This window comes from Nannobrachium achirus, assembly GCF_963921795.1.
Source record: "Nannobrachium achirus genome assembly, chromosome: 1".
Lineage (NCBI taxonomy): Eukaryota > Metazoa > Chordata > Actinopteri > Myctophiformes > Myctophidae > Nannobrachium > Nannobrachium achirus.
Window position 1 is genome coordinate 37,559,929 of NC_137810.1, and position 27,240 is coordinate 37,587,168.

The following is a 27,240-nucleotide window of genomic DNA, read 5'->3' on the forward strand; positions in this document are numbered from 1 at the left end:
ACAGAATCACTTTTATGCCCATCAATATTAAGCCCATATCTGGGAATGACCATTTATGGACATATTGTGTCAGTCTAACCAGTGTGGTTGACGTGACCAGGGGCATAGTTCTGCCGATTTAAAATGACTTCAATACGGAAGTAAAACTTCCTATGATTGGCCGCTAGTTGCGCTGTTCCCCCCCCCCCCCCCCCGGCCGATCGCAAAAAGAATTGTTCTCCATTGGATCCCATTAATTTTCCCCTTTCGTTTTCTAACCTTAATTAACATTTTCATGAATACTGTATGGTTCCTATCGCTAGTTAAAAATTGCCTTTCAATCACCATCATATTCGTGGCCAACTAAACTGATACCAGCCGGCTGTGTTCTTCTTCGTGTGCTGTATTTCGGGAGGCTCCGACTACATTCTCCCATGTATCCCTGCGGTTGCACGTGACCGTTGGCAGCCAATAGCATCTCTGATGCCTTTACAATTCTATGATGGCGACACCCATTCCAAGGGGTAGAAAAGGGCCATTTGCGCTGCATAGAAACCAATGGCTTCGCATCGTCCATATTTTTCTACAGTCTATGGACGTGACACGAGTCACACTTGCAAATGAATTCTGTCCTTGTCCCTTTTATGCCCATAAATGGAGATCCCTGTCCCTGTATGAAGTGCATATCTGGGAATACCCATATTGGCAATACCCATATATGGCCAAGACAGAATTCATTTGCAAATCAAGACTGCTGACTATCACCAGTAAGACTCCCTAATCGGAAGATAAGCGACCGTCAGGTCGCAGCGTGATTTTAGGGCAAAATGTGTAGAAGCAGTGTCCAAAAATGTCGGCTTGATTGTGGCGCTATATGGGACAGATCCATGTTGATGAGATGAGTGTAGACATACTGTGTACCGATTTGCGTGATTGTAGGGCAAAATCTGTAGGAGCAGTGTTCAAAAATGTGTTTGAAAAAATCGGCCTGATGGTGGCGCTATATGGGACAGATCCATGTTGATGACATGAGTGTAGACATACTGTGTACCGATTTGCGTGATTTTAGGGCAAAATCTGTAGGAGCAGTGTCCAAAAATGTGTTTTAAAAGATCGGCCAGAAGGTGGCGCTAAATGGGACAGATCCATGTTGATGACATGAGTGTAGACATACTGTGTACCGATTTGCGTGATTTTAGGGCAAAAATTGTAGGAGCTGTGTCCATAAATGTGTTTTGCAAGAATTGGCCTCATGGTGGCGCTAGAAGAGGGTCATGTGAGAATTGATAGGGTTGTGGTTTGGCAGGCAAGGAGTGTGTGTGCAAAATTTGGCATGGATCGGGGCAACGGTTGCGGAGATATGAGCAGGGCAAAAGTATGACGTGTGACGTGTGACTGACAGACTGACGGAGGGAAGGACGGACGGACGGACGGACTGACAGCCGGTGGAGGTTTGGATAGTATAGGAGTGCAAGTAACTGCGACCTAACGGTCGCAATAAAATAAACTTTGTTGAAAGGGTGTGATGGAATAATGGGACAGTATAGGTGGGTTTTAAGTGAGAGACCACCTCAAATGGATGGGAAGATGACACTGATAGAAAATGCTGATAGTCTGGCAGCCAAACAACATTTGAACATGTTTTTTTAATCAATATAACGTAATTACAGGATGTTATAACAATTTATGTTATGTTATTACAAGATAGTGTTGTAAACTAGCATTTCACATCAAACTATTGTAACATAAATATTTCACCCTATAACATTTCTATGAGGTGTCCAGATAACATACTCCTAATAAATCCTAGTGGCTGAAATATGTTTCATTTGCATCAATCCAAGATGTCCACCAATCATTGTCAAAAAGCCATATAAATGTAATTTTCATTCCTGAGGATTCAATTGACTTCCAAATACATTTTGAGGTGAAGGATTAAGATAAAATATATTTGGTAGTCAATTGAAATGCAGGAATTGAAATTGGACGTGTGTTGCACCAAATTCTGGGCCCTGGCCTGCATGGGTACAAGGATTCACTGCGGGCCCCCCATGAGCTTTAACTATTTTGTGCTTTAAATATTGAAAAATGGCAGATATACAAGCTCACAATATTTCAAATCCTTTCTAAGGTTTTTTGAAAAACCTGTTTCTATGTCAGTGGTGCTCAAACCTTTTTATGTGAAGGACCCCTAAAATTATATGTATTTGGCCACAGACCCCATCTCAAAATATTTAGTTCCAGGGACCCCCAGAAGCAACATTTTAGTTACAAATGTTCACTTAAAAAATACATACAAATTCAAAGATTTGCACAGATTTTCACGACTTTTCAAAAATAGCAGATCTACAAGCTCGCAGCTGTGAGCTTATAGATTGTGTTGCATATCGTTACCCCCTCCCTTTCTCTACTCTCTCCTATCTAAATAAAACAATGATGGTCACAATGTTGCCCTTTGTACTTGCAATAATCCAACCTTACTGGGTATTTATTGGGACATGTTCGTGTCGTGGGTCAAGTTAGGACAACATGACATTTTCCTGACATACTGAAAGGGGACTTTATCATTATTTATTATATATTTACGTGAACGACATGAACACTCGCATTCCTTTTCTGGGGAGAATATTGGCCGAAAATAGTAAATAGTAAATAAATAATCAAGTTTAGAAAGTATTGAGGGTTTAAAGGAGTAGTTCACCCCCAAAATGACTTTTTTTCTATTGATTAGTCATGCCATGGAGTCTAGAGTTCAATAATATTTTTAGTTTTTTGTCGCATTTATTGTTATCACAAAAATGTGATAACAATAAATTTACCCCCATTCATTCCGGATGGGGACCCGTTTCGAAATGGTTCCCCATCCGGAATCAATGGGGGTAAATTTACTCGAATCAAATTTTTGTCTTAGTAATGTGACAAAAACCCAAAAATATTATTGAACTCTACTCTCCATGGCGTGACTAATCAATAGAAAAAAAATCATTTTGGGGGTGAACTACTCCTTTAAGTGGTTATACATGTCTGAAAACACACATTTAACTTGAATCCATTATGAAGTGGGGGTCACTGCTTCATGTCTCTCTCAGCTAAGGGGTCCTTGGCCTGTATAACATCATCATTAAATACGGGAGTTTGCCATGATGAATGTCTGCAGACTGAAAGCTTGGCCATTTTAATAAATATTATTGCATGGAGCTAAGTGTGCAGAATTATTTATTAAATTAATTATACATTGTGGGGGAAAGATATTTATAACATTCATTGGCTGTTATGAATAGATTGTAGCATCCCATTATGCTAAACAAACAATGAAAAGTTATTCATTACACTTTATAATATACTGTTGCAAATTACGATTAATGCAATAAATAAAAAAGCTGTATATTGTAGGTGTTCGAATTTGTTTAAAACGATGTCCACATTTTTGCAACCTGGACATTGATCTCTTCTAAAAAGGCAAGGGCCAGGTTAACCTAACCTTGAATGCCTGTGACATTTCCCCTTAGATTTACTTTATGATACTAGAGCAAGGTACCATCGATGATGCTGATGATGGCAAACGGTCATGTTTAGTTAATGACAGATTTCAACAGATGCACAGTCAACAACATTTTGCTATAAAAGACAACCCCTGAGTGTAATCTGTACATTCCACCAGACATGAGGGGGATTGTGCTTGCTCTGACCATAGCCCTTGTGGGTAAGTATATCTTTGATTATTTTATCCATCTGTTTTTGGTCCTTCTGTTGTTTGTTGCCATAGTACAGTACACATATAAGTACATTTCCACAGAAATTGATTTAGAAATTAAAGATTTAGGAGTAAAACTGATATCACAACCCGTTAGTATACTTTGATAGCAGTGTTCATGAAATACACATTCGAAAACAGTTAAGTTTTTCTGTGCAATTTCTAGATGATTAAACAATGTTTTCAGACACAAACTGAATGAGTATTTTTAATCAGATTATTGACAGTCTAATCTTATTTTGCAGCGGGTCAAACTGTCAACTATGGTAAGTAATGTATTGTGAAATGACTTATGAATTATATTACATTACATTACATTACATTACATTATATTATATTCTTTCCAAAGCTACATGATGTTTTGAAACTACAATAACACATGAATTCCACCTCTAAATTCATTATTGATGCTAAATTATCCAGATGTTTTATCATGTGTAATAACTTCTTGTTTAAGCTCCTGAGTTTAAGGACGATGAGACCTACGTGTACAAGTATGAAGCCGTTCTCTTGGGAGGTCTGCCTGAGGAAGGCCTGGCTAGAGCTGGAATCAAAGTCATAAGCACAGTTATGATCAGAGCAATAACCCCAGGGGTCTTCATTCTGAAGGTAAAGACTGCAAATAGCTTTGAATGAAACTCAGCATTAATAAATTACATTTGGACAATGAATTTCAGTATTTGCATGTGGGTTATGGACAGGAATTCAGGACTTCTCAACGTAAATTATTTGTAAATTATTTGAAAATTGTCTTCCCTCCTCCTCTTCCCTCCTCCTCTAGCTTGTGGATCCTGAGATCTTTGAGTACAGTGGCATCTGGCCCAAAGATCCTTTTGTACCTGCCACCAAGCTCACCACAATGTTGGCTGTTCAGCTCTTGACTCCCATCAAGTTTGAATATGCAAATGGTATTGTGGGCAAGGTGTTTGCACCAGATGGAGTCTCCACTACTGTGCTGAATATCCACAGAGGAATCCTGAACATCCTTCAGCTCAACATCAAGAAGACCCAGAATGTCTACGAGTTGCAAGAGGTTCAAATAAATCCTATTCTGTATGATTTTAAACGCAAAAGCCAGGGTGATATTTTAACTCCCAAATAATTTCCGTTCTCTTACTCTAGGCTGGAACCCAAGGTGTGTGCAAGACTCAGTATGTCCTGAGTGAGGACATCTTCGCTCAACGTATCCATCTGTCCAAGACCAAGGACCTGAACAATTGCCAGGAGAGAATCATGAAAGACATCGGTTTGGCTTACACCGAGAAATGTGTTGAGTGCGCGGCCGTAAGGGACATTTCTTTGAAACTATACTTACATTTGGATGAACAACATACTTTTAAACACAATGGGTGAGTTCTAACTGCTGCTGGGGTTAACTTTGAATTGTGTCTATGCAGAGAGGAATGGACCTGAAGGGTGGTGCTGCCTACACCTATATCATGAAGCCGATGCCAATGTTTACTGGTGCTCTGATATTGGAGGTGTCTGCCATTGAGCTCATTCAGTTCTCACCTTTCAACATCCTAAATGGTGCTGCCCAGATGGAGGCTAAGTATGTGGTTAACGATCTATCTCTTAAATCATATGGTAAAGAACAAAACTCATTCAATTAAATGTCTTACAGATTTAACTAATTCCTGAAAACATCTTCACAGACAAACTTTGAAGTTCCTTCAGATTGACAGGACCCTAATTAAGCCCACTAGGGCAGAGTATCACCACCGTGGATCCCTGCAGTATGAGTTTGCCACTGAGCTTTTACAAACACCCATCCAGCTGCTGAGGATCACCAACCCAGAGGCTCAGGTACTGGGAACCATTCATGTTCTGCAGATTATTTTCAAATGTATCTCTGACATACACAACATAACACTGGAGGCATTGTTTCCTCTTTCTTCTTGACAGATTGTTGAGATTCTGCACCATGTGGTGGCCAATAATGTAGCCAAGGTCCATGAAGACGCTCCCCTGAAGTTTATTGAACTTGTCCAGCTGCTGCGTGTGGCCAGATTTGAGACTATCGAGGCTCTCTGGTCTCAGTTCAGAGCCCAGCCAGCTTACAGGTAGCGACAACTAAATGAAACACAGTTAAATTGATAATGCAAATTTCTGGAAAAGGTACTACAAGGATCGTTTTTTCCATTTTCAGACACTGGATCCTGAGTGCTGTTCCTGCCATTGGAACTCATGCTGCTTTGAAGTTCATCAAGGAGAAGTTTATTGCACATGACATCAATGTTGTTGAGGCCAGTCAAGCTCTGCTGGCATCGGTGCACATGGTGACAGCTGACATGGAGGCCATCAAGCTCATTGAGGTACTGTAGGTCAATCCTTATTTATTATACAACAGGTAGTTCCGACTAAGAAATCTGATTGGTTGAATACCTTCTTGTGTAATATTTTGCTTAAATGAGAGCTTACAATTCACTTTCATTTTATCATCAATTAAGATGTTCTAAGTGTGTTTTCTTTTCACCTCTCTTCAGGGCCTGGCTTTTCACCCAGAGGTTATGTCAGTCCTAGTTCTGCGTGAAATCGCCATGCTGGGATATGGTACCATGGTTGCCAAATTCTGTGCTGAGAACCCTGCATGCCCAGCTGACCTTGTTAAGGTTAGCTTATGTTGCTGTTTCATGACCATAACAACTAGAACTTCGGTTAATGAACTTAAAATGTTAATAGTTCTCCTGTGCCTTCCATAGCCAATCCATGACATTGCCGCCAAGGCTGCTGCCAGCCGTGACATTTGGGGACTATCAGTCGCCCTTAAAGTTCTGGGTAATGCCGGCCATCCCGCCAGTCTTAAACCAATCATGAAGGTTCTCCCTGGATTTGGGGCTGCCGCCTCTCTGCCCATGACAGTCCACATTGATGCAATGATGGCTCTGAGGAATATTGCAAAGAAGGAGCCCAAGATGGTAAGCACAAAGCTTCTCAGTCTAACTCCTTGCCAACAGTTCACAAACGTTTCTTCATTACATTTTGTTCATGTCTTTGTGATTTAGGTCCGGGAAGTGGCTATTCAGCTGTTCATGAATAAGGCTCTCCATCCAGAGGTCCGCATGGTTGCTGCAATTGTCATGTTTGAGACTAGGCTCCCCATGGGCTTGGTGACCACTGTTGCTGATGCTATTCTGAAGGAATCAAACCTTCAGATTGCTAGTATGGTATACTCTTACATGAAGGCCATGACCAGGACTACAGCGCCTGACCATCTTCAAGTGTAAGAGAAATACAGTAATAGTAATTACTTTCTTCCTTTGTTGTTTAAAAAGGATGGTATCTGATAAATGTTTATCCCCCAATTCTAGTGCTGCTGCCTGTAATGTTGCTGTGAAGATCCTCAGCCCCAAGTTTGAGAGACTGAGTTACCATTACAGCAGAGTCTACCACTATGATAACTATTACAGTACGAGCATTAAACAGTTATCATTTATCGATAGTTATCACACCCAGACATGGCTCTGATTATTTTGTTGTTGTTCTCAGATCCATGGATGGTCGGTGCTGCCGCCTCTGCTTTCTACATCAATGACGCAGCAACAATTTTGCCGAGAGCTGTTATGGCCAAAGCCCGCACTTATATGGCTGGAGCGTATGCTGATGTTCTTGAGGTAAATGGAATGCAGGTTTATGCATAGCTTGGGTGCATAAACTTCATGTGCCACCTTGTTTGACTTTACCATAATGGTATAGTGTACTGTAACTTTCTGCTCATTTCTGACAAGGACTCTTCATCGTTTTAGATAGACTCCCACTCTATATTTTGCGTTCTTGCTACTTAAACCCTATATTACTTAAACCCTATACTTAAATGACTAATGTCCCCCAGTGCTCTATTCTAGGCCCCCTCTTGATTTCACTGCACTTTAAATATCAGTACCAAGAATAGCCGAGATATAAGCTCACAATGCATAGCGTTGTGAAGTGTTGCACTGTGGGAGATGCATTGTGGACTGAAATATGTCACACTGGTTGCATGATTGATTTGTCTTTCTCTTCATTTTGTCTTTTATTAGGTGGGAGTAAGAACCGAAGGAATTCAGGAGGCTATTCTGAAAATGCCTGTTCCTGCGAATGCTGACAGAATTACCAAGATGAGGAACGTTATCCGGGCTGTGAGTATGAAGGACCTTCCAAGTATTCAATACTGCCGTTAAACAACTGTATGTGATCACAGAACAATTTCAAAGGACTCACTCAGGTTTTACTGTCATCATCCCTCAGCTTTCTGCATGGAGAGCTAATCCTTCAAAGCAGCCACTGGCCTCTGTGTATGTCAAATTCTTCGGACAGGAAATTGCTTTTGCCAGCGTGGAAAAAGCCATCATTGATCAGGTTATTGAGGTACTGAATGTTGTACAGTTACATTAAATTGTTTATGTTCAATAACCATTCAACTCTGAATTGAAGGCTGTATGCCATCATGTACACAATGTGTGTTTTTCTACAGCTTGCCACTGGTCCTAGGATTAGGGCTGAGGGAAGGAAGGCATTTGATGCTCTGCTGGCTGGTATTGCATTCCATTACACTAAACCCATCCTGGCTGCTGAGGTTCGTCGTATCTTCCCCACTACTGTTGGTCTGCCTATGGAGCTGAGTTTCTATACCGCTGCTGTGGCTAATGCTGCTGTTGAGGGTAAGTTCAGATCTCCCTTTGATGTAAGCTAAAGGATCTTTTAAACTGTGAAATTGAATACAATATTTTAACTCCACAGTCCAGGCAACTGTGACACCACCTCTCCCAGCGGACTTCCATCCTTCCATTCTTCTTAAGTCTGACATTGAGTTGAGGGCTACGATAACTCCAAGGTGAAACCAATAGCAGCTCATTCTTTAAATAAATAAATAAATAAAAAAAATCAAATGAAAAAAGTGAAAAAAAAATCTGGCATTCGCTTTAAGTTCACATTTCTTTGCCTTTCAGTGTTTCCATGTACACATATGCAGTTATGGGAGTGAATACTGCTTTAATCCAGGCTGCTGTGGTATCAAGAGCCAGAGTCCACACCATTATCCCTGCAAAGATCAACGCAAGAGTTGACATGATTGGAGAAAACTTCAAGTTCCAGGTTATACCTGAACGGGGCGTGGGTAGGATTGCATCAGCAGTGTATGTATTATCATTTTCACCAAATAAATTGTATGATTCACCATTTCACATACCGGTATATTTAAATTCATACATGATTTCGCCTTTTATTGCAGTGTTGAAACTCTTGCTATTGCAAGAAATGTCGAAGAAATTGCAGCTGCAAGAATCACACCATTGGTCCCAGCTGAAATTGTAAGACAACTTTCCAGGGAGTCTTTCACTTCTACTATCACATCTAGGGTTGCATCCTCTACGTTCGGTGGTTTGGTGAGTTTTATTCCTGACCCCATTCTCCACATAAAGTTCTATAAGTAATACTGTATATTGTTTTGGTTATGTGATTATGAATTGTATTTGTCTGTTTTTCTAGTCAAGGTCATCTGAAATCATTCCCGTTGATCTGCCAGCCAATATTGTCCAGAAGGTGAAAACCCTGAAGGCCACCTTTGAGAAGAAAATGTGTGCTATATCTGAAATCTTTGAATTCAAGGTCTGTGCTGACATTGAGTCTCACAGTGCTGCCTCCATCAGAAACACTGCACTCTATGCTTTGATTGGAAAACATGCAGTCTTTGTTGAGGTTGCTGAAGGCAAGTAAAGTAGATGACATCATCTTATTGAGTAACAGTGGTAATCATTCACTGCCAGAGTAAATACTTAAATAATCCAGCTCCTGACAGCAAAATTCGTCCAGGGGAGTTTTTTCCGCAAAAAATATCTAAAAAATTACTTTTTATATAAAAGTTGATAAAAGTTGATCGGCAGGGAACCCCCTAGTTAAATTGTTGATCAGGCAGTTGACCGGCAGGGACTGTGTTAAGAATAATAAGTAATTTATTGTGTTTTCTTCTGTTTAGATGCAGAGGGTGCACCACTCATTGAGATGCTTGAGGTTGAGGTTCAGATTGGAGCAAAGGCAGCTGAGAAGATCATCAAAGTGATCAACCTGAGCGAGGAGGAGGAAATCCAAGAGGACAAGAATGTCCTCCTGAAGCTCAAGAAGATCTTGGTTCCTGGTCTGAAGAACGGCACCAGATCATCCTCCAGCTCCAGCAGCTCAAGGGCCAGTTCATCCTCTTCCTCATCCTCAAGCTCTTCCCGTGCCAAGAGCAGCTCTCGTTCTAGCAGCAGCCGTTCAAGCTCTTCCAGATCCAGCTCCCGCGTCTCAAGGGTGAGGCTTAGAGTAATCTTGACGATCTTCTTTTCTCTTGTGCAAATCTTGGTCAGTGGGTTGATCTGTAGTTTTTGCTGTTACAGCAGGAGGTCTATGACATGAAGTTTGCCAAGAAGCACATTCACCAGGTAATCATCTATCAGCTGTCTAAAGAATGTTTCATCAATAAGCTATCATGTTCTGTTTTGACAGGCATGTGCTTTTTTGTTTGCAGCATGCTGTTTCCGCTGCCAGGGCTTCCACCATGAGCAGCGCCTCCAGCTTTGAGGCCATCTATAAAAAGGTGGGGCGTTTTCAATCAAAGCATTCAAAGAATACAAATTTGATGAGAATCAAAGGTGTTTAAGACCTTTTTAACAACTTCGATTAACATCACATCATCATTTCTATCTTCAGGCCAAAGACCTTTCCAAACTTGTCACTCCTGCCGTGACTGTTGTCATCCGTACGGTGAGATCTAACCATAAGGTTCAAGGATACCAGATTGCAGCTTACTACGACAGAATTACTTCCAGACTGCAGATTGTCTTTGCTGACCTTGCTGTAAAGTCCCACTGGAGAATCTGTGCTGATGGCATGATGCTAAGCTACCACAAAAGCATGGTGAATCTTGCATCTCAGACTCCATTATAATTTTACATAGACTTAGTTGTCATGGGCTTAATTGTTTCCCATTTTGTTCTCTCAGGCTAAGATTGCCTGGGGTAAGGATTGCAAGCAATATGGGACTCAGATTGAAGTTGAAACTGGTCTTGTTGGCCCAAACCCAGCTTTCCGTGTGAAGATGACATGGGAAAAGCTTCCATCGAGATGGCAACACTATGTGAAGAAGTAAAGTAGCCAAATCACAATATCACGTTCAAACATTGTTTCAAAGTATTCTTTATTTAAAATAATAAATAAGGGTAATAATAATAATAAAATAATACATGTATTACATTTCTATCAAACATCTATAGTAAGTCTTTTTCACTTCATAGGATCGCTGAGTACATTCCAAACTTTGTCGTACCAGCTGGTGTAAGCGTGGCAAAGTTCAAGAATGCTCCCAAACAGATCATACTGACTGTGGCTGTTGCCTCAGAGAGTACCCTGAATGTTGTGCTGAAGACACCAAAGGCAGGCTTGCATTCCTATAATCTATTTATTTATAGTTTTGTTTCAAAGAGTGCTACAGAGAAACTACATTTTTAAAATGTTAGCTCTTTCAATTTATTATTTTATTATGGCTGACAGTTCTTCCAATTTACAATATTATAGAGGATCATGTACAAACTTGGAGTTGGTCTGCCCGTTTATCTGCCCATTGGACACACAGCCGTTGAGTTGGAAGCTCAGGACAGCCTGTTTGACAAGATCTCCTATGCAATTACCAAGGCTCACGCAGGTAAGCATACAGGTCTTTTGCACCAAGTGCTTTTATTGTTTATTAGATCCATGGTAAAAACTAAAATGTTCTTTGTTTCTTATTATTCTAGCTGAGTGCTCCATGGTTGGTGACAAAGTGACCACATTCAACAACAGGAGCTACAGCAATGCGATGCCCGCCTCTTGCTACCAGGTTCTGGCTCAGGATTGCACAGATGAACTCAAGTTCATAGTTCTACTGAAGAAAGATCACACACTTCAACAAAATATAATCAATGTAAAAATTGCTGACATGTAAGTATAACAAATGCTTAAGCTTTCTAAAGAAGGAAATCAACTACTTTGTCTGAGTAATTGGCAAGCAAGATGGCAAATGTCATTCTCCATCCAAAACTAAAATGTGTTTCGCTTTTGGAGATTTCACAGTTTATTAATTTCATTTAGTTTATTCATCAAATCTATTTCATTTCAACAGCGATGTTGACCTAGTCCCCAAGATCAATGATGTTGAGGTGAAGGTGAATGGAATAGAAATTCCCATCAGCAACCTTCCATACCAGCATCCCACAGGTCTTCTATATAAACAAATAATAATCCATCTGTCAATCTGAAATTATTACCATTATTAGAAGACAAATATCCTACTTCACATAATTTGTTTTTGTAACAATTACAGCCAAAATCCAGATCAAACAGAGAGGTGAGGGTGTCATTGTCCATGCACCAAGCCTGGGTCTTCAGGAGGTCTACCTTGATAGGAACACATTTAAGGTGACACAATTCATAATGGAATTATTGGGACTCTATTTCACTAATTTATAAATAAGGATTCTTAACAAAGTGATCCTTAAAAAACACACTCTAGGTCCATAAACCACAAAGGCTTTCTTTGTTCTCAGGTTAAAGTGGTGGACTGGATGAGGGGAAAGACCTGTGGAATCTGTGGTAAGGCTGATGGGGAAGTCAGAGAAGAGTACAGCAGCCCCAACGGACGCTTGACCAAGAGTTCAGTCAGCTTCGCCCATTCCTGGGTGCTTCCTTCTGAGAGCTGCCGTGACACTACTGGTAAAACCTACACCTTGTCTTTGCATGTACATTGGCAAGACAGCATCAAAAGTTGCTATTCACCAATCAATTTAATCATTCTGTATTGTGAATGTATTCCCACTTCAAACGTGTGAAACAGTGAATTACTTGAAACAAATAATCTCTCCTTTAAGTAATGCGTACAAGCAACAAAGTAAACAATGTGCACTCAACCTATAGCTCATTCAGTGTGATTAGAGTGCAATAATTGCTTCCGATGATATGACCTACAAATGATGCAAATACATAATTCATATATAATCACCTTACCTTTCCAGAATGTTTCATGAAGCATGAATCTGTCAAACTGGAGAAGCAGCTCATGGTTCATGGGGAGATGTCCAAATGCTACTCTGTTGAACCTGTGCTGCGCTGTCTGCCTGGTTGTGCTCCAGTGAGGCTCACTCCTGTCACTGTTGGCTTCCACTGCGTATCTGCTGGTGAGTCTACAAAACAAACAAACACTTTCACCTTACATTATGTATTCTAGGAAAAGAAAAGAAACACATGGGTCTTAAACACTTTGCTGTCTTCCTCGTTGCAGATTCTAGCTTGAATGTTTCTGACGGTCTCCCCAACATCTATCAGAAGAGTGTGGACGTGAGGGAGACCACACAGGCCCATGTGGCCTGCCACTGTACTCCTCAGTGTGCTTAATCTGATAACCTTCTGTCACATTCTTATGTAGAATTGTATTTGTCATTCCACCAATATTACTTAAACCATTTGTTATTTTAAATAAAGATCACGAAGCATTGCAACATATGTTGTGTGAGTGTTATTACAAGTGTGGTATTGAACGGCAATTATACATTACATATCATGTAATGCAGATGCAATTGGGGAGATATGTGGTCGGTCATTGTGTGGTCAGTCTTACAAGTATTACAATTCACCTGTTAGCCCTCAGGTTGGTCCCTGACTGACCAACCAGCAGACTATCTGCCTTGTCCCGCCCTGGTTCTACCTTTTTGAGCGGTGGTCACAACGCTCCTATACGTGGCCGTGTGTGTGGGTATGTCTGTCTGTCTGTCTGTCTGTCTGTCTGTATCTGTGTCTGTATGTAGCCAGTACCTTTTGTGACCACACATGTTAAGGGAGGGGCGCTGTTGTTCAGGCCAGGCCAGACACACACACACACACACACACACACAATATATATATAGTGTGTATATACAGTATATATATTTATTTGTTTTGCTGTTGCGCAGCCTCCACGACCACCGCTCAGTTCACACGGGTGTGATTTTTTATGTTGAATTTGCTAAAACATAATTTTTGGAGAAATACAAATATTTCAAAAACATGCTGAGTCACTATACTGCCACAGCTCCATTTTACTGAAACCAAATTTGAAATTAGAATTGAACACACAGAATAACAATACGAAGCAACTGAATTAAAATGGTGGTGGAGTGTCCCACTGAGTGTCCCACCAAGACACAGCAACCAATGGGTGTGAAGAGGGGCGGGACAACGGGCAGGACTTGACAACGTGTGAATTTAGGCACTAAGCAGACCCTTTTTGCCAGAGCACTGATAGGTAATGTCAAACTAGTACAGAAAGTTTACAACATAGAAGTTGGAATAAACTGTCCAGACTGTCCCTAACCTAGAGTATTATTCTTTCATCAAACATGTTTTATCATATCATATACATATGTTCATTAAAAAGTTCCAATAAAAAAGCTCACCTCTTTATTCCTTAATAATCTTATTAACATAATTTCAAGATACAGCCTTAAGTTGCTTGTTTTAATAACGAATAGGAAATATACAGTCGGTATGTGAACACCCAAGGTAATTATTTTTAGGCTGAATTCTGATGGTGATAACTTCTAAAACTACTATGAAATAGAGCTCACTCAACAGCTAAATTATGTCCACAACTAGAAAGATTGCTGCTCAGAGCACAGGACTCCATACCAGGTCAGTGGGCCAGCAATGTTCAGAATTTGCCAATCAGGATGGAATATGAAAAATCTGACAGATACGTCTTGATCATATGAAGATAATGTGTACTGATTTGCGTAATGTTAAATCTGTAGGACTAATGCAGGGGTGGGCAACTTTGATGATAGAGAGGGCCACTATGTTTCAGCACTCACTCGGGCCACATCCTTTGGCATATTGTTACTGTCGAGCAAAAACCTATTATCTCAAGTATGAGTAGCCGAAATAGCAGATATACAAGCTCAAAACGCGTCGCAGCGTGCTACTTTTTAATTGGAATCCTGAATTGTAACATTTTGATTTAATTTCCAATGCATTTAGTTATACTTATGTTAACTTTATGAACTTAAATACAAATACATTGGACATAAAAAAGACTAACATTTTAATACTACTAGTCATTCAACTACTAATATACTGTAGACTGAAGTAATTAAAGCGGGTCATGTTTGCTTGTTTGGAATTGTAACAGCAGGGAGTCGCCTGGAGGCATCACAGCAGGATATTTACAAAGTTACAGAGAAGTATGAACAGTAAAAAGCAAGGAACATCAAAGAAAGGGAACGAAGAATATATACATAAAGTGTAAAAAACAGTCAATGCTCATAAGTGAAACAGCCATATAAAAGCAACACAACTATCAATAGAGTACCAAACAAAAGTGTCCTTGACAGTCAATGCTAGTCAGTGCTACAAGTGTCTCACCAAAACGTCAAGCAAAATACTCAATACTACTAACACAACCTAAAACAGTGAAAAGGGCTCCATTTCTTCCTCAGCCTAGTGGGAATGTGCATGCAAAGTTTCATGGCAATCAGTATATTGATTGATTGATTTTTGATTGATTTATTTATTGACAAAATATATGCACAGAACAAAGCAGTGTACAAATAAAACATCAAAAGGATAGACACAAGAAAGCTAAAAGCTTATTTCCATCATGGTCCTCTTGTGTGTGTGTGTGTGTGTGTGTGTGTGTGTGTGTGTGTGTGTGTGTGTGTGTGTGTGTGTGTTTGTGTGTGTGTGCGTGTGCGTGCGCGTGTGTTTGCGTGTATGCGTGCGTGTGTGCACGTTTGTACGTGTTGGGGGGGGGGGCTTCAAGTAGAGTTGGCAATGAGCCAGCTCTTTAGGGATGACTTAAAGCTAGCCATGGAGGTAGTAGACTTAATTATTTTTGGGTAGATCATTCCATGCAACTGTTTACAGGAATGTATACAGGAATGAACTTTGACCCATGCAACTGTTGAATGGATAAAGCACAAAGTTGTGTACTGTGTACTGTGCTGACCTTGCGAAAATATTCATGTAAGTATTTAGGTGCAGCATTATTTATAATCCTATGCACCATGCACATTTTTATTTGGGTGACTCTTTGCTCAACTTTGAGCCATTTAAGGCTGTTAAAATGGGCCGGTAAAAGATGTGTTCTGGGATGTAAATTGAGGATCAATTTAACTCATTTGTTTTGTGAGGTCTGAAGCTTTTTCTTAAGGATCATTGGGATGTTAGAGTACCAGGATGTGCATGCATAGTCAAAGTGACATTGCACCAATGCCCCTGCCAATATTATTAACGCGTTTCTGTCTATGAAGGGTGATATTCGGGCAAGAAATGTTATCCTCTGATTTACTTTCAGGATAACTTTCAGTGCCATGCTCTCTCCAGATAGACTGTTGTTCAGGATACATCCTAAATAAGTAACTTCATCCTTATCTGTGATTATGGTGTTACCGACAGCTATCTTGAGCCCTGGAGATTTATTTAAATTAGGTCTGGACCCAAAAAGGATTGCCTCTGTTTTGCCTAAGTGCAGTGACAGTCTGTTGTCTTCTAACCAAGTACTGACTTTGGTTAGTTCGGAGCTTAGTTTCCTTTCTACCATTAATTTATCTTTATGTGAGACTAAGAGGGCTGAATCATCCGCGAAAAGGAACAGATTACAATCGCAGGCAGACTTCATGTCATTTATATACAACAGGAAGAAGAGAGGACCTAGAATGCTGCCTTGCGGGATCCCGCATGTTAATAGTTGTGGTGAGGACACTGTGCCATTTACTCTAACCACTTGTTCTCTATTTTCCAGGTAAGACCTTACCCATTTGATAGCTGTGGTATGTTCATGATTTGAGACATTTTATTCAAAACAAGCCACTCCTGCAAACTTAATCCTGCAATCCTAACCAATCAGGAAGGAATATAAATAATCAGACAGATCTGTGTTGATCACATGACTATATAGATACTGTGTACCGATTTTCTTTATTTTTGGACAAAAGTCTGCCTCCTGGTGGTGCTATAATAGGCCGATCTGACAGATTTGGGGCAGAGGTTCTGCTCTGGCATCCAGGGAGTGTGTGTGCACAGTTTCATGTTGATTGAACCAACGGTGCTGGAGATTAGGTGCTCACAAACAGACAAACGGACCGACAGATGGACTGACGGACTAGGTGCAAAACATAGTCTCTGCCACACCTTCGGCTTGGCGGAGACAATTAAGTTTCATAGAGCATAATACTGTTAACGAAGACCGGCTCAATTGTAGGGTAGACGACAATCAAGGTTTTGAGATCATTTATTAATTTCCAAGTGACCACACTTTTTGAAAAAAAAAGAGCTTCCGTTTGTGATGCTTCCATGTGATGCTTCAGTGCGTCTGAAGCATGGAAGTTCAACATAAAAAATAATCAACAGAGGGGTGCCCATGTGGCTCACAGAGTAAGAGTGCATACCTTATAAATAAGGCTATAGTCCTCTATCTACCAGTAATTAAGACTCCCTAATCGGGAGATAAGCGACCATCACGACGCATACACAAACTTTAGAAGGCAATGGTAGCCAATCAGGAGGTAATATGGGAAATGGGACAGATCCATGTTGACTTTAGAGATACTGTGTACCGCTTTGTGTGATTTTACGCCAAAATCTGTAGGAGCAGTCCAAAATGAGTTGTGTCTGAGTGTGAGTGGCTAACTATTAGGTGGAACCTGATTTGCTCCTGTGTGGTTATATTAGGTTAGATATTTGTATTTTTGATTTCCTTTGTGTTAGGTAAGAATAGGAGTTTTGATTTTATTTAGGATTGTATGGTCCCACCCTGACTCCCTGCAGTAATGACCTTTGACCCCTCGGCTGGGTATTAACAGTTGAAAATATCAATAACTTCATCTGTGTTAATTAATTATCAACAAATATTGGTTTGGGTCACAACAGGTTTGTCTACCCCATGGCGTGTGGCATTGGGGGTATAGAGCATCGCAGTGAGGTGTCGGAAGCAAACTGGCCATTCATTTTTACCATAGGGTTTTTCATTATCAGCCACAAAGTCGTAGCAATTCAATGTACACTTACCACTAGGCTGGTGGTTGTAAAATGGTTCCATATGCTCCTGTAGAACCCCCGAGTATGTATGCAATCACTCTAGTTTTAGTAAAAACACGTTTTAATCAAGATCGCACAGAGAAGAACTGCATTACCCATACTGCTAAAACTATACATCCGGTGAAATCGACGTCTGTCATTGGTGGAGATTCTTCTTCTTTTGTATATCTTGCGGTTGCCGCAAAAATAGCTACTGCCCCCTGTCTGCCCGGCAGATTATTGCACTTCAGCAGAACTCCGTGGGCGAGTGTCTTTCTTTTACAAATATGATGCACTGTGTTAAAGATGACGATAAGAGTGTCCACAGAGATGACAATCACTGTATGTCAGGCCATATGCTGGCCTGGATAACTAAACTGAGCGTGATTTAAGGGATATATTTGAGGAAACAAGTGTCATTCGCAATGCACTCTGGTAGTGTAGTTTCCGCAATTTTGAAAATAATGATGTACACAGTCTTGTACCCTGCCCTTTTTTCAGCTTTCTAATTGAATATTGTCATGATTCCTCACCAGCCGAGGTGACTTTGTCCAAGGCTTAAAAACGTTTAAATGAATACTTTATGAAATGTCTATGGAAGAAATGAATGGGGAAAACGCTTCCGACACCAGAGTGAAGACGGGGTGGGGCTTCAACTGCCATAGTCATTAAGATCACAGGGGGGCTGCAAGGCCTCATTTGTTTTGTGGTGGTCAAAGATACAATTAGCACACAATCATGAATCCCTTTACAGACCATTTCTAAATCTACTTACTTAAATACTATATATGACTATTACCTACTTAGTGAAGGCATCTTTGCCTTTATCTATCTCGTCTCACTCAAAAATACTACAGCTTGTAAAAAAAATTGTTCTGATTCATCATGTCTGCCTTCAACGTTCTCGATGTGATATCAATGTATAACATACAGTATCTGCCATCTTGTAACTGTAACCTAGCCAACTCCTTCATGCACATGTAGCATCATTGTGAGGTTGAGTAATACTGTTGATGAATTTAAACAATTAAACGTGTCAGGAAAATGTGTGTGTGTGTGCGTGTGTGTGTGTGTGTGTGTGTGTGTGTGTGTGTGTGTGTGTGTGTGCGTGCGTGCGTGCGTGCGTGCGTGCGTGCGTGTGTGCGTGTGTGTGTGGGAGCCTGGGAGGGGGCTGTGGGACTGCAGTGCACACAGCTTTTCTCAAAACTGTCGGTTAGGGACAGTCTGGACAGAAAATTAAGTTTTGCTGAATAACTTGTTGCTTTGTTTAAGTCAGTGTAATACGTTCAAATGTCAGCTTTGTATTTGCATGATTCAGATGGAATTAAAATCAAAAGCTGTTCAATAGGGATGTTTAAACATTGGCATCATATCGAGAAAACAAACATGCTGAAATGACATGTCAGCAATGGTCATCTTGACCATATAAATAAGGAGATAATGTAAGCAAATACGTAATAGTCACTGTGCCCATGTTAATTGAACTTTGAAACGTTTATTATAGGAGACATGCCACATTCTTTAATGGCTTATTAAAGATACTATACTGCAAAGCAAACAAGCAAATCACTATATTTCTTATGGGTATGGAGGCTCAAACAATCCAAAATGCACTCCCAGGAATAGAATCACTGGTGTATGTACTTTCTTCACATTAATTACAGATGTGTGCCTCATGACCATTTGGCTCAGAGGTAAAACAAAGATTATTCTTAATGGCAGTTGTAGGAAACTGAACAAATATTGGCTACAGAGGTACAGACTGAGTGGGCGTTCCCCTTTCTTTGGCTTTCTGGCTTGCCAGATTGGTGTGAGTGACTCAACAGCGCCACGCAGTCCAGGCTACAAAGTAACATGGATATATAGTAACATAGACATTAGACATGCAGTCCAGGCTACAAAGTAACATGGATATATAGTAACATAGATATATAGTAACATAGATATATAGTAACATGGATATATAGTAACATAGACATTAGACACACATGGACAAAGTCACTTAGAGGAGCGGCTGACCACCGCTTCATTTTGTATTAAATCAAGTTAATCAGTCTTTGGTAACCATGTCCACTGAGCACGCCGTCTAAAAGTGGTCTAATAGTGGTATAGATTTGAAAGTTTTTTAGTTGTCTAAACTTAGACTAGACGACTAATAGACTTCTAATAGTCGTCTAAATATAGACCGTCTACATTTAGACGATTATTAGAAGTCTATTAGTCGTCTAGTCTAAGTTTAGACAACTAAAAAACTTTCAAATCTATACCACTATTAGACCACAATTAGACGGCGTGCTTAGTGGGTGGTTATCGATTGCCTGTTTATTTGTGATGTCACGTGAATAGACACTATAATTAATGGATTTGTTTGTATGGTTATTGGGTCCAGTTCTTGCCCTACTGAAGACGTTAACAGGTCGAAACCTGTTGGCTGTTTCTTTTCTTTTTTTTTCCGTCTTTTTTTTGTGAGTTGGATTCTCTTGAAATATATCCTCATCATAAGAACTGCGGCATAGAGAGACATGACAAACAATATGAAACCCATGCTTAATGCTGACCACCTGGGAATTGGGAAATGTCAGTAGAATACAAGTCAGGTGGCCCTAACCTGAACCTAAACTGATTTACACCCTCTTTGTACCAATAACAGTTTCATGCATGGTCATTCTGCTAACAGGGACATTGCCCTCCAGGATTAGTTTCTGATAAAGGAGCTGCTTGGGACTGCTGGGGGGGCTTCCACAGCACCTGCAGCCATGAGAGTGGTTGTGCTACTCATGACTCTGGCCCTTGTGGGTGAGTATAGATTTTCCATGTTCATTCAGATTCATTATGCCATTACTTGCTGCTACAGGTGCTACAGGCGGTTAATGTTTGTATCTTCCTTTTCCTTAGAAACCGGTTTCTTATGAAAGTCAAACGTGATGCTGTTTTTTTTATATATATATATATATAATTTAGCTTCATGTTTAATGGCTTAATGTTTAATTATTATGACATTCAAAAATAGAGTCATATTACCCACAATTAATGGTCCATTTGCCACTTGACGCAACACAATTTCTATTGAGTTTTAATTCCATTGCCAATGGAATTAAAAGATTAGAAGATACATGCTTTACATGGAGGAGTTACTTAGGAATATACTTAGGCCAGGGGTCCTCAGAGTTACTATAGGGGTACCTCCAAATCTTTGTGTGGTAGTAACCACTTGAACCCTAGTGTCCTTATTCTGAGAACTTTATCCAAAAATAGCAGATCTACAAGCTCACAACGCCTCGTGCTGAGAGTCGTTGTGAGCTTGTAGATCAGCTATTTTTGACACAGAGCTTTGGTATAGAGGGGGGAAAAGAGACAACTAATTACAGAGTGAAAGGTCAAGTTTATTAAGTATTGACAGTTCAAGTGGTTAAATATCTGAAAACACAAATTGACATGAATCCAAAATACACTGATGATTGTGCTGTCAAACGATGAAACTATATGGAATCTATTAAAAGGTTTGGGGGTCCCTGCTTCGTCTCTCTCTCAACTAAGGGGTCATTGGCCTGAAAATGTTGAAGACCCCTGACTTAGGCAAAGGCATGGAATTCTGGCGTTAGTTCATACTAATCTTGTGTTATTTCTTTTCAGCTGGTCAACACCGTAACTTTGGTACGTACATTGTAAAACCATCACAAATAATAACATTATAATAATAATGTTTTCATTCATAATGTATGTGAATATGTGTTGGGTTCTCCACCCCAGGAGTAAGTAAGAAATTAATGAATTAAGCATGTAATTAAGTAAGTGTAAGTAAGTAAGTAATAATAATAAATGGTAACAACATTTGTCTAATAGCCAAGTGAAACTGGCTATTAGAAAGGGATATTTCACTTTCAAGCACGTGTGGGGTCATTTTAACATAAGCACCCCAGCCATCGCTACTGTACTGTCTGTATATAAATGCACCATTTCCCATTTTATTTACCATTTGTATGGGAAGGGGGTGTGTCAGATAAAATGAATATCAAATATCTATATACTGAATCAAGCAACTTAAAAACTGTCTGGAGTGAAACACAAAAGCCAGAGCAGACTTTAAAATGAGCCCCAACGTTTGAAAGTGAAATATCCCTTTAATGCTTATCCTCTGTCAACAGTCACTAAAATGTTGTTGTCGCAAATGATATATCATCTTTCATAAATGAATGTTTAATACGATAACTGATTATTATTGTATTACTCTTCTAACAGAGGGAAATTGTATTCACAGCTCCTTCATTTGCTCCAACTAACACATATGTGTACAAGTATGAGGCAGTGCTCATGGGCGGTCTGCCTGATCAGGGTCTGGCGACAGCTGGAGTAAAAGTCAGCAGCAAGGTTCTCATCAGTGCTGTTGCCCACAATACCTTTTTGCTTAAGGTAAAAGGTAATCATTTTCAAAGGTCACTAAACATCAACAAACGCTCAGTCCTGTACATTAAACAATGTTATTTATTTTTTACCCTATAGCTTGTGGAACCTGAACTTTATGAGTACAGTGGTGTCCTGCCCAAAGATCCATTTATACCTGCCACTAAGCTCACTGCCGCCCTGTCCGCTGAGCTCATGATTCCTATCAAGTTTGAGTATGCCAGTGGTGTTGTGGGCAACGTGTACGCCCCTGAGAGAATCTCAGGAATGGTGCTGAACATCTACAGAGGCATCCTCAACGTCCTTCAGCTCAACGTCAAGAAGACTCAGAATGTCTATGAGCTGCACGAGGTTTGTCCAAAAGAGCTTTGGACAGCTACATACAAAAACAAGTCCATATCAGAAAGTCGGAGCTCTCCAGTAACCTTTCCCACATGTCTCTCAGTCTGGAGCTCAGGGTGTATGCAAGACCCTTTACGCCATTACTGATGACTTAAAGGCTGAGCGCCTCCTTCTGACCAAGACCAAGGACCTTCAGCACTGCCAAGAGAAGATCGTTAAGGACAGAGGTTTAGTCTACACCAAGAAATGTGTTGAGTGTCAGCAGGTGAAGGCCAATACCTTTTCAGTCACAGGATGTATTACTGTGTATACCTTACTTGCCAAATAATAAAACATGTGTCTCTATACACAGGGAACAAAGAACCTGAGGGGAGCTGCAGCATACAACTACATCTTGAAGCCTGCTGCCACTGGCACACTGATATTGGAGGCAAGTGTCAGTGAACTGATTCAGTTCTCCCCATTTGTTGAGAGGAGCGGTGCCGCTCAGATGGAGACCACGTAAGTTCAGAGACAAAGAATTCAAGACAATGCCAATGCTTTATATTTTGTAAAATCTCAGATTAATGTTTGATTCCATATCACTCCTTTAAGACAAAAGTTCATCTTCCTTGAGATTCAGAAGACACCAATTGTGCCAATCGCAGCTGAGTATGTTCACCGTGGATCACTTAAGTATGAGTTTGGTGATGAACTCCTTCAATCCCCTCTTCAGCTCATTAAGGTCAACAACATACAGGCTCAGGTATCGTTTCATATTACTTATTAAGATTAATAAAATAATGAATGGGAACACGTTATTCTGGTTACACAAATGCACAACACAGGCAGTGCAGAATCAACATAACATAATTTCAGTCAATGTGACAAAACTTCTACTGAAGCCAGGATCCAGCCAGTCCTACTGAGTAAACTCATAGCACAGCAGTTGTCCAATTGTCTTCAAACTTGCCACAAAAAACACTATGGCTCTGGCAGGACAACTATTTTTGTGACTCCACTTCTAATAATCAATAAATGTTTGGAATTTTCTCCCACATTTAGCCCTGCAGTCAGTAAACACACAAACTTGTTTTAATTTAGGGTCAGAAAAAAACCCTGCCCATTTAACATTGACCTGGCCACATTGTTTAGCTGCCCACTGGACCTGTCCTGTATCGGTCTAGGCTGGTGTACAGGGGGCTTTCACATTGGAAGTTGTCAAACCCCCGAAGGGTGCTTTTTACTAGTCCTATTAAAGGGGAAGACCACCCATTTTCAATATTTAACTATGTCATTAATATAACTTAGAGGAGTTGTGTGGAAATAAAAAAAAGTTCCCCCTCTTCTGTGTTGCCTAGATAGTCCAGTAATTTTAGGCCAAAATTAGGCTAAACCTAAAACAAATTGCAATAGTAGCAAACTCAACTGATTCTGTATCCTCATTATGTCCTTAGTGAGGGAAAAAAAGTCCCAAGGAATCCCATCGGGGCAAAGTTTTGAAAACGACCTACCTACCTTCACTTACTATACACTACACTATAAAGGAAAAATGACTCCCAAAAAAATCTGCTTTAAGTGGGATGTGAGGGGTCAAACTAGGGGTTTTTAAAGAAATGGCCCCTCAAAATGATGGTTTAGTGATGAGTCATCAATTTTCACAGTCTTTTGGGGTCCGTTTTTTGCCCAAGGAATGTTTTTCATGCAAAACAAATGCTTGCAATGGATTCAGAATAATTAAAAACCCCTAGTTTGACCCCTCACATCCCACTTAAAGCAGATTTTTTTGGGAGTCATTTTTCCTTTATAGTGTAGTGTATAGTAAGTGAAGGTAGGTAGGTCGTTTTCAAAACTTTGCCCCGATGGGATTCCTTGGGACTTTTTTTCCCTCACTAAGGACATAATGAGGATACAGAATCAGTTGAGTTTGCTACTATTGCAATTTGTTTTAGGTTTTTTCATATAATGACTGGACTAAGAACTGGAGGATTGATTTTGGGGTTTGTATTGTAAAGTACAATGTGTGATGTCATCAAGTTGTACTCTACAATACAAACCCCAAAATCAATCCTCCAGTTCTAGGTAACACAGAAGGGGGGGAACTTTTAATTCTGGTCAATCTTTAATGACAATGATTTGCTCTGTTTGTAGATTAAGGAGGTTCTGAATCATCTGGTTACCTCCAACGTAGAAAAGGTCCACGAGGACGCGACTCACAAATTTGTAGAACTCATTCAGCTCCTTCGCACAGCCCACTATGAAGACCTTGAGATGCTATGGAATCAGTTCAAGACCAGGCCTGCATTCAGGTTAGTTTCCCCCTGGAGACAGGATTTTTACTGGATCAGTTAGTGTTGTACATAGACCTCATTGAATGAATACAATACAGCCTTTTAATGCACCAACAGGATGTTTCAAACCCCAGAGGTTCTTATTCACAGGTCTGATGAAGAACCACGCCCTCGTAGGTGCATTAAAAACTATCATAGGGTAGACAATATTTTATTAATTCGGTTTTGACTACTCTATTGTCAAGCGCCTACCACAGATGAGGTATAAGGACGAGTTGTCACCCCTCATTCAACTTTATTTTCTCAGACGCTGGTTCCTGGATGCCATCCCTGCCATTGGAACATCAGCTGTTCTGAGATTCATCAAGGAGAAGTTCTTGGCTGATCACATTACAGTTGCTGAAGTAGCTCAGGCTTTGGTGGCATCTGTGCACATGGTCACATCTGATAGGGAGGCCATCAAGCTTTTTGCGGTTGGTGAAACTTGAAACAACACAGTACTTGTTATCCAGTTAACAAGAGTTAAAGAATTAAAAGAGAAAATAACATCATTTGTATTGGTCTAGGCCCTGGCAGTCAACGACAAAATTATGGCCAACCCCATTCTCCGTGAAATTGTCTTGCTTGGATATGGTACCATGATTGCAAAATATTGCGCAGAGAGGGTCGTCTGTCCCGCTGAGCTTGTAAAGGTAAAAGAAAAAGGAGTATATGTATAGGCTATAGTTTTTCTATAGTGGACAAAATAGTTGGTCCATGTCTGGATTACAATCGTTATAGTTCATTATCTTTCTGTAGCCCCTCCATGATCAATTGAGCGAGGCCCTTGCCAGTGGTGCAACTGAGGAGCTAATCCTGCTGCTGAAGGTTCTGGGTAATGCTGGTCACCCTGTAAGCATTAAGCCAATCACAAAGGTCCTCCCCATGTTTGGCAATGCTGCTGCAGGTCTGCCCGTGAGAGTCCATGCTGACGCCATCTTGGCCCTGAGGAATATTGCACTGAAGGAATCCAGGGTGGTATGTGAATTTTCAGTAACAGGGGATATAATATAATCCATGCAAACCTCTGCAAACTACTACAATATGTCTCCTCTTGTAAATTAGGTCCAGGAAGTGGCTATTCAACTGTTCATGGACAGGGCTCTCCACCCAGAGCTGCGTATGCTTGCTTCCATCGTGCTGTTTGAGACCAGGCCACCGATGGGTCTGGTGACTACACTTGCCAACATTCTGAAGACGGAGGAGAACCTGCAGGTGGCGAGCTTCACTTACTCGCACATGAAGTCTTTGACTAGGAGTACCGCAGCTAGCCACGCGTCAGTGTAAGTGCTATATTACAGGCCCAGTCAGCATCACGCCTTATGAAACAATAATAATCAATCCGTGTTGAACAAAACATTCTTTCATTGCAGTGCTGCAGCTTGCAACATTGCTGTCAAGATCATTGGCCCCAGACTGGACAGACTGAGTTACCGTTTCAGCAAAGCCATCCACATGGATGTGTACAGCAGTAAGAGCTAACATCTGAATTTAAGTAAAAAAAAAATGCTTTTCCTGTTTCGTCATGTAACCGTCTCATTACACCTGAAAGATACCCTGATGCTTGGTGCTGCCGCAAGTGCTTTCTACATCAATGACGCTGCCACCATCTTGCCCAGATCCATTGTGGCGAAGGCCAGTGGCTTTATGGCGGGTGCTGCCGCTGATATTCTGGAGGTAAAGATGAGTTGTCAGTTTTCCGCTCATGACATCTCATGAAGAAGTAATTCTACGACTCAATTCATACGTTATTTCATTTTTACTCAGGTTGGAGTAAGAACTGAGGGACTCCAGGAGGCTCTTCTGAAAAACCCTGCTATTTTGGAGGACACTGACAGGGTCACCAAGATGAGGCGTGTCCTTAGAGCTGTAGGCAACAAGAAACGTACAATGAAGAGTACAAATAGTTCATTTCAGTGAAAGAAGAAATGCACATAAGATAAAAGCACTGTACAGATGTTATCACTTTTTTTCCACAGCTTTCGCATTGGAGAGGTATGCCCAATAGCAAGCCCCTGGCATCCGTGTATATCAAATTCTTTGGACAAGAAATTGCTTTTGCGAACATCAACAAGGCTGTGATTGACCAGGCCATTGCGGTATGATTCCAGAACATAACCTTCCACCCTTGAAATGGCAAAATAATTTGAATTTGACCATCTTATGAAACATGATAATGAGGCAAAATTCTACCCTGCAGCTTGCCACTGGACCCACCGCTGAAGCTTATGGAAAGCATGCTATTAAGACTCTGCTGTCTGGTGCATCTTTCCATTATACTAAACCTATACTGTCGACTGAGATGCGTCGCATTATCCCCACTGCAGCTGGCTTTCCCATGGAACTCAGTGTTGTCACTGCTGCTGTGGCTGTTGCATCGGTCCAAAGTAAGTCATTATTGACAACATAACACCCACAACT

General features: G+C 40.5%; 1 protein-coding gene across 1 annotated transcript in view; it reads left to right on the forward strand.

Moving 5' to 3' along the window:
- The window catches only part of LOC308287491 (uncharacterized protein), a gene marked incomplete at both ends in the record, with an annotated part of 51,601 nt that overhangs the window by 17,134 nt on the left and 7,227 nt on the right, over positions 1-27,240 (forward strand). The window contains 17 exons of the mRNA XM_080728676.1: positions 3,641-3,682; positions 3,979-3,999; positions 4,191-4,342; positions 4,515-4,766; positions 22,614-22,775; positions 22,863-23,011; positions 23,105-23,255; positions 24,641-24,798; positions 25,088-25,253; positions 25,347-25,472; positions 25,579-25,797; positions 25,885-26,102; positions 26,193-26,290; positions 26,372-26,496; positions 26,587-26,688; positions 26,799-26,918; positions 27,020-27,206. Coding sequence (XP_080584802.1) covers positions 3,641-3,682; positions 3,979-3,999; positions 4,191-4,342; positions 4,515-4,766; positions 22,614-22,775; positions 22,863-23,011; positions 23,105-23,255; positions 24,641-24,798; positions 25,088-25,253; positions 25,347-25,472; positions 25,579-25,797; positions 25,885-26,102; positions 26,193-26,290; positions 26,372-26,496; positions 26,587-26,688; positions 26,799-26,918; positions 27,020-27,206 — 2,448 coding nt within the window. The remainder of the gene's footprint in view (positions 1-3,640; positions 3,683-3,978; positions 4,000-4,190; positions 4,343-4,514; positions 4,767-22,613; positions 22,776-22,862; positions 23,012-23,104; positions 23,256-24,640; positions 24,799-25,087; positions 25,254-25,346; positions 25,473-25,578; positions 25,798-25,884; positions 26,103-26,192; positions 26,291-26,371; positions 26,497-26,586; positions 26,689-26,798; positions 26,919-27,019; positions 27,207-27,240) is intronic.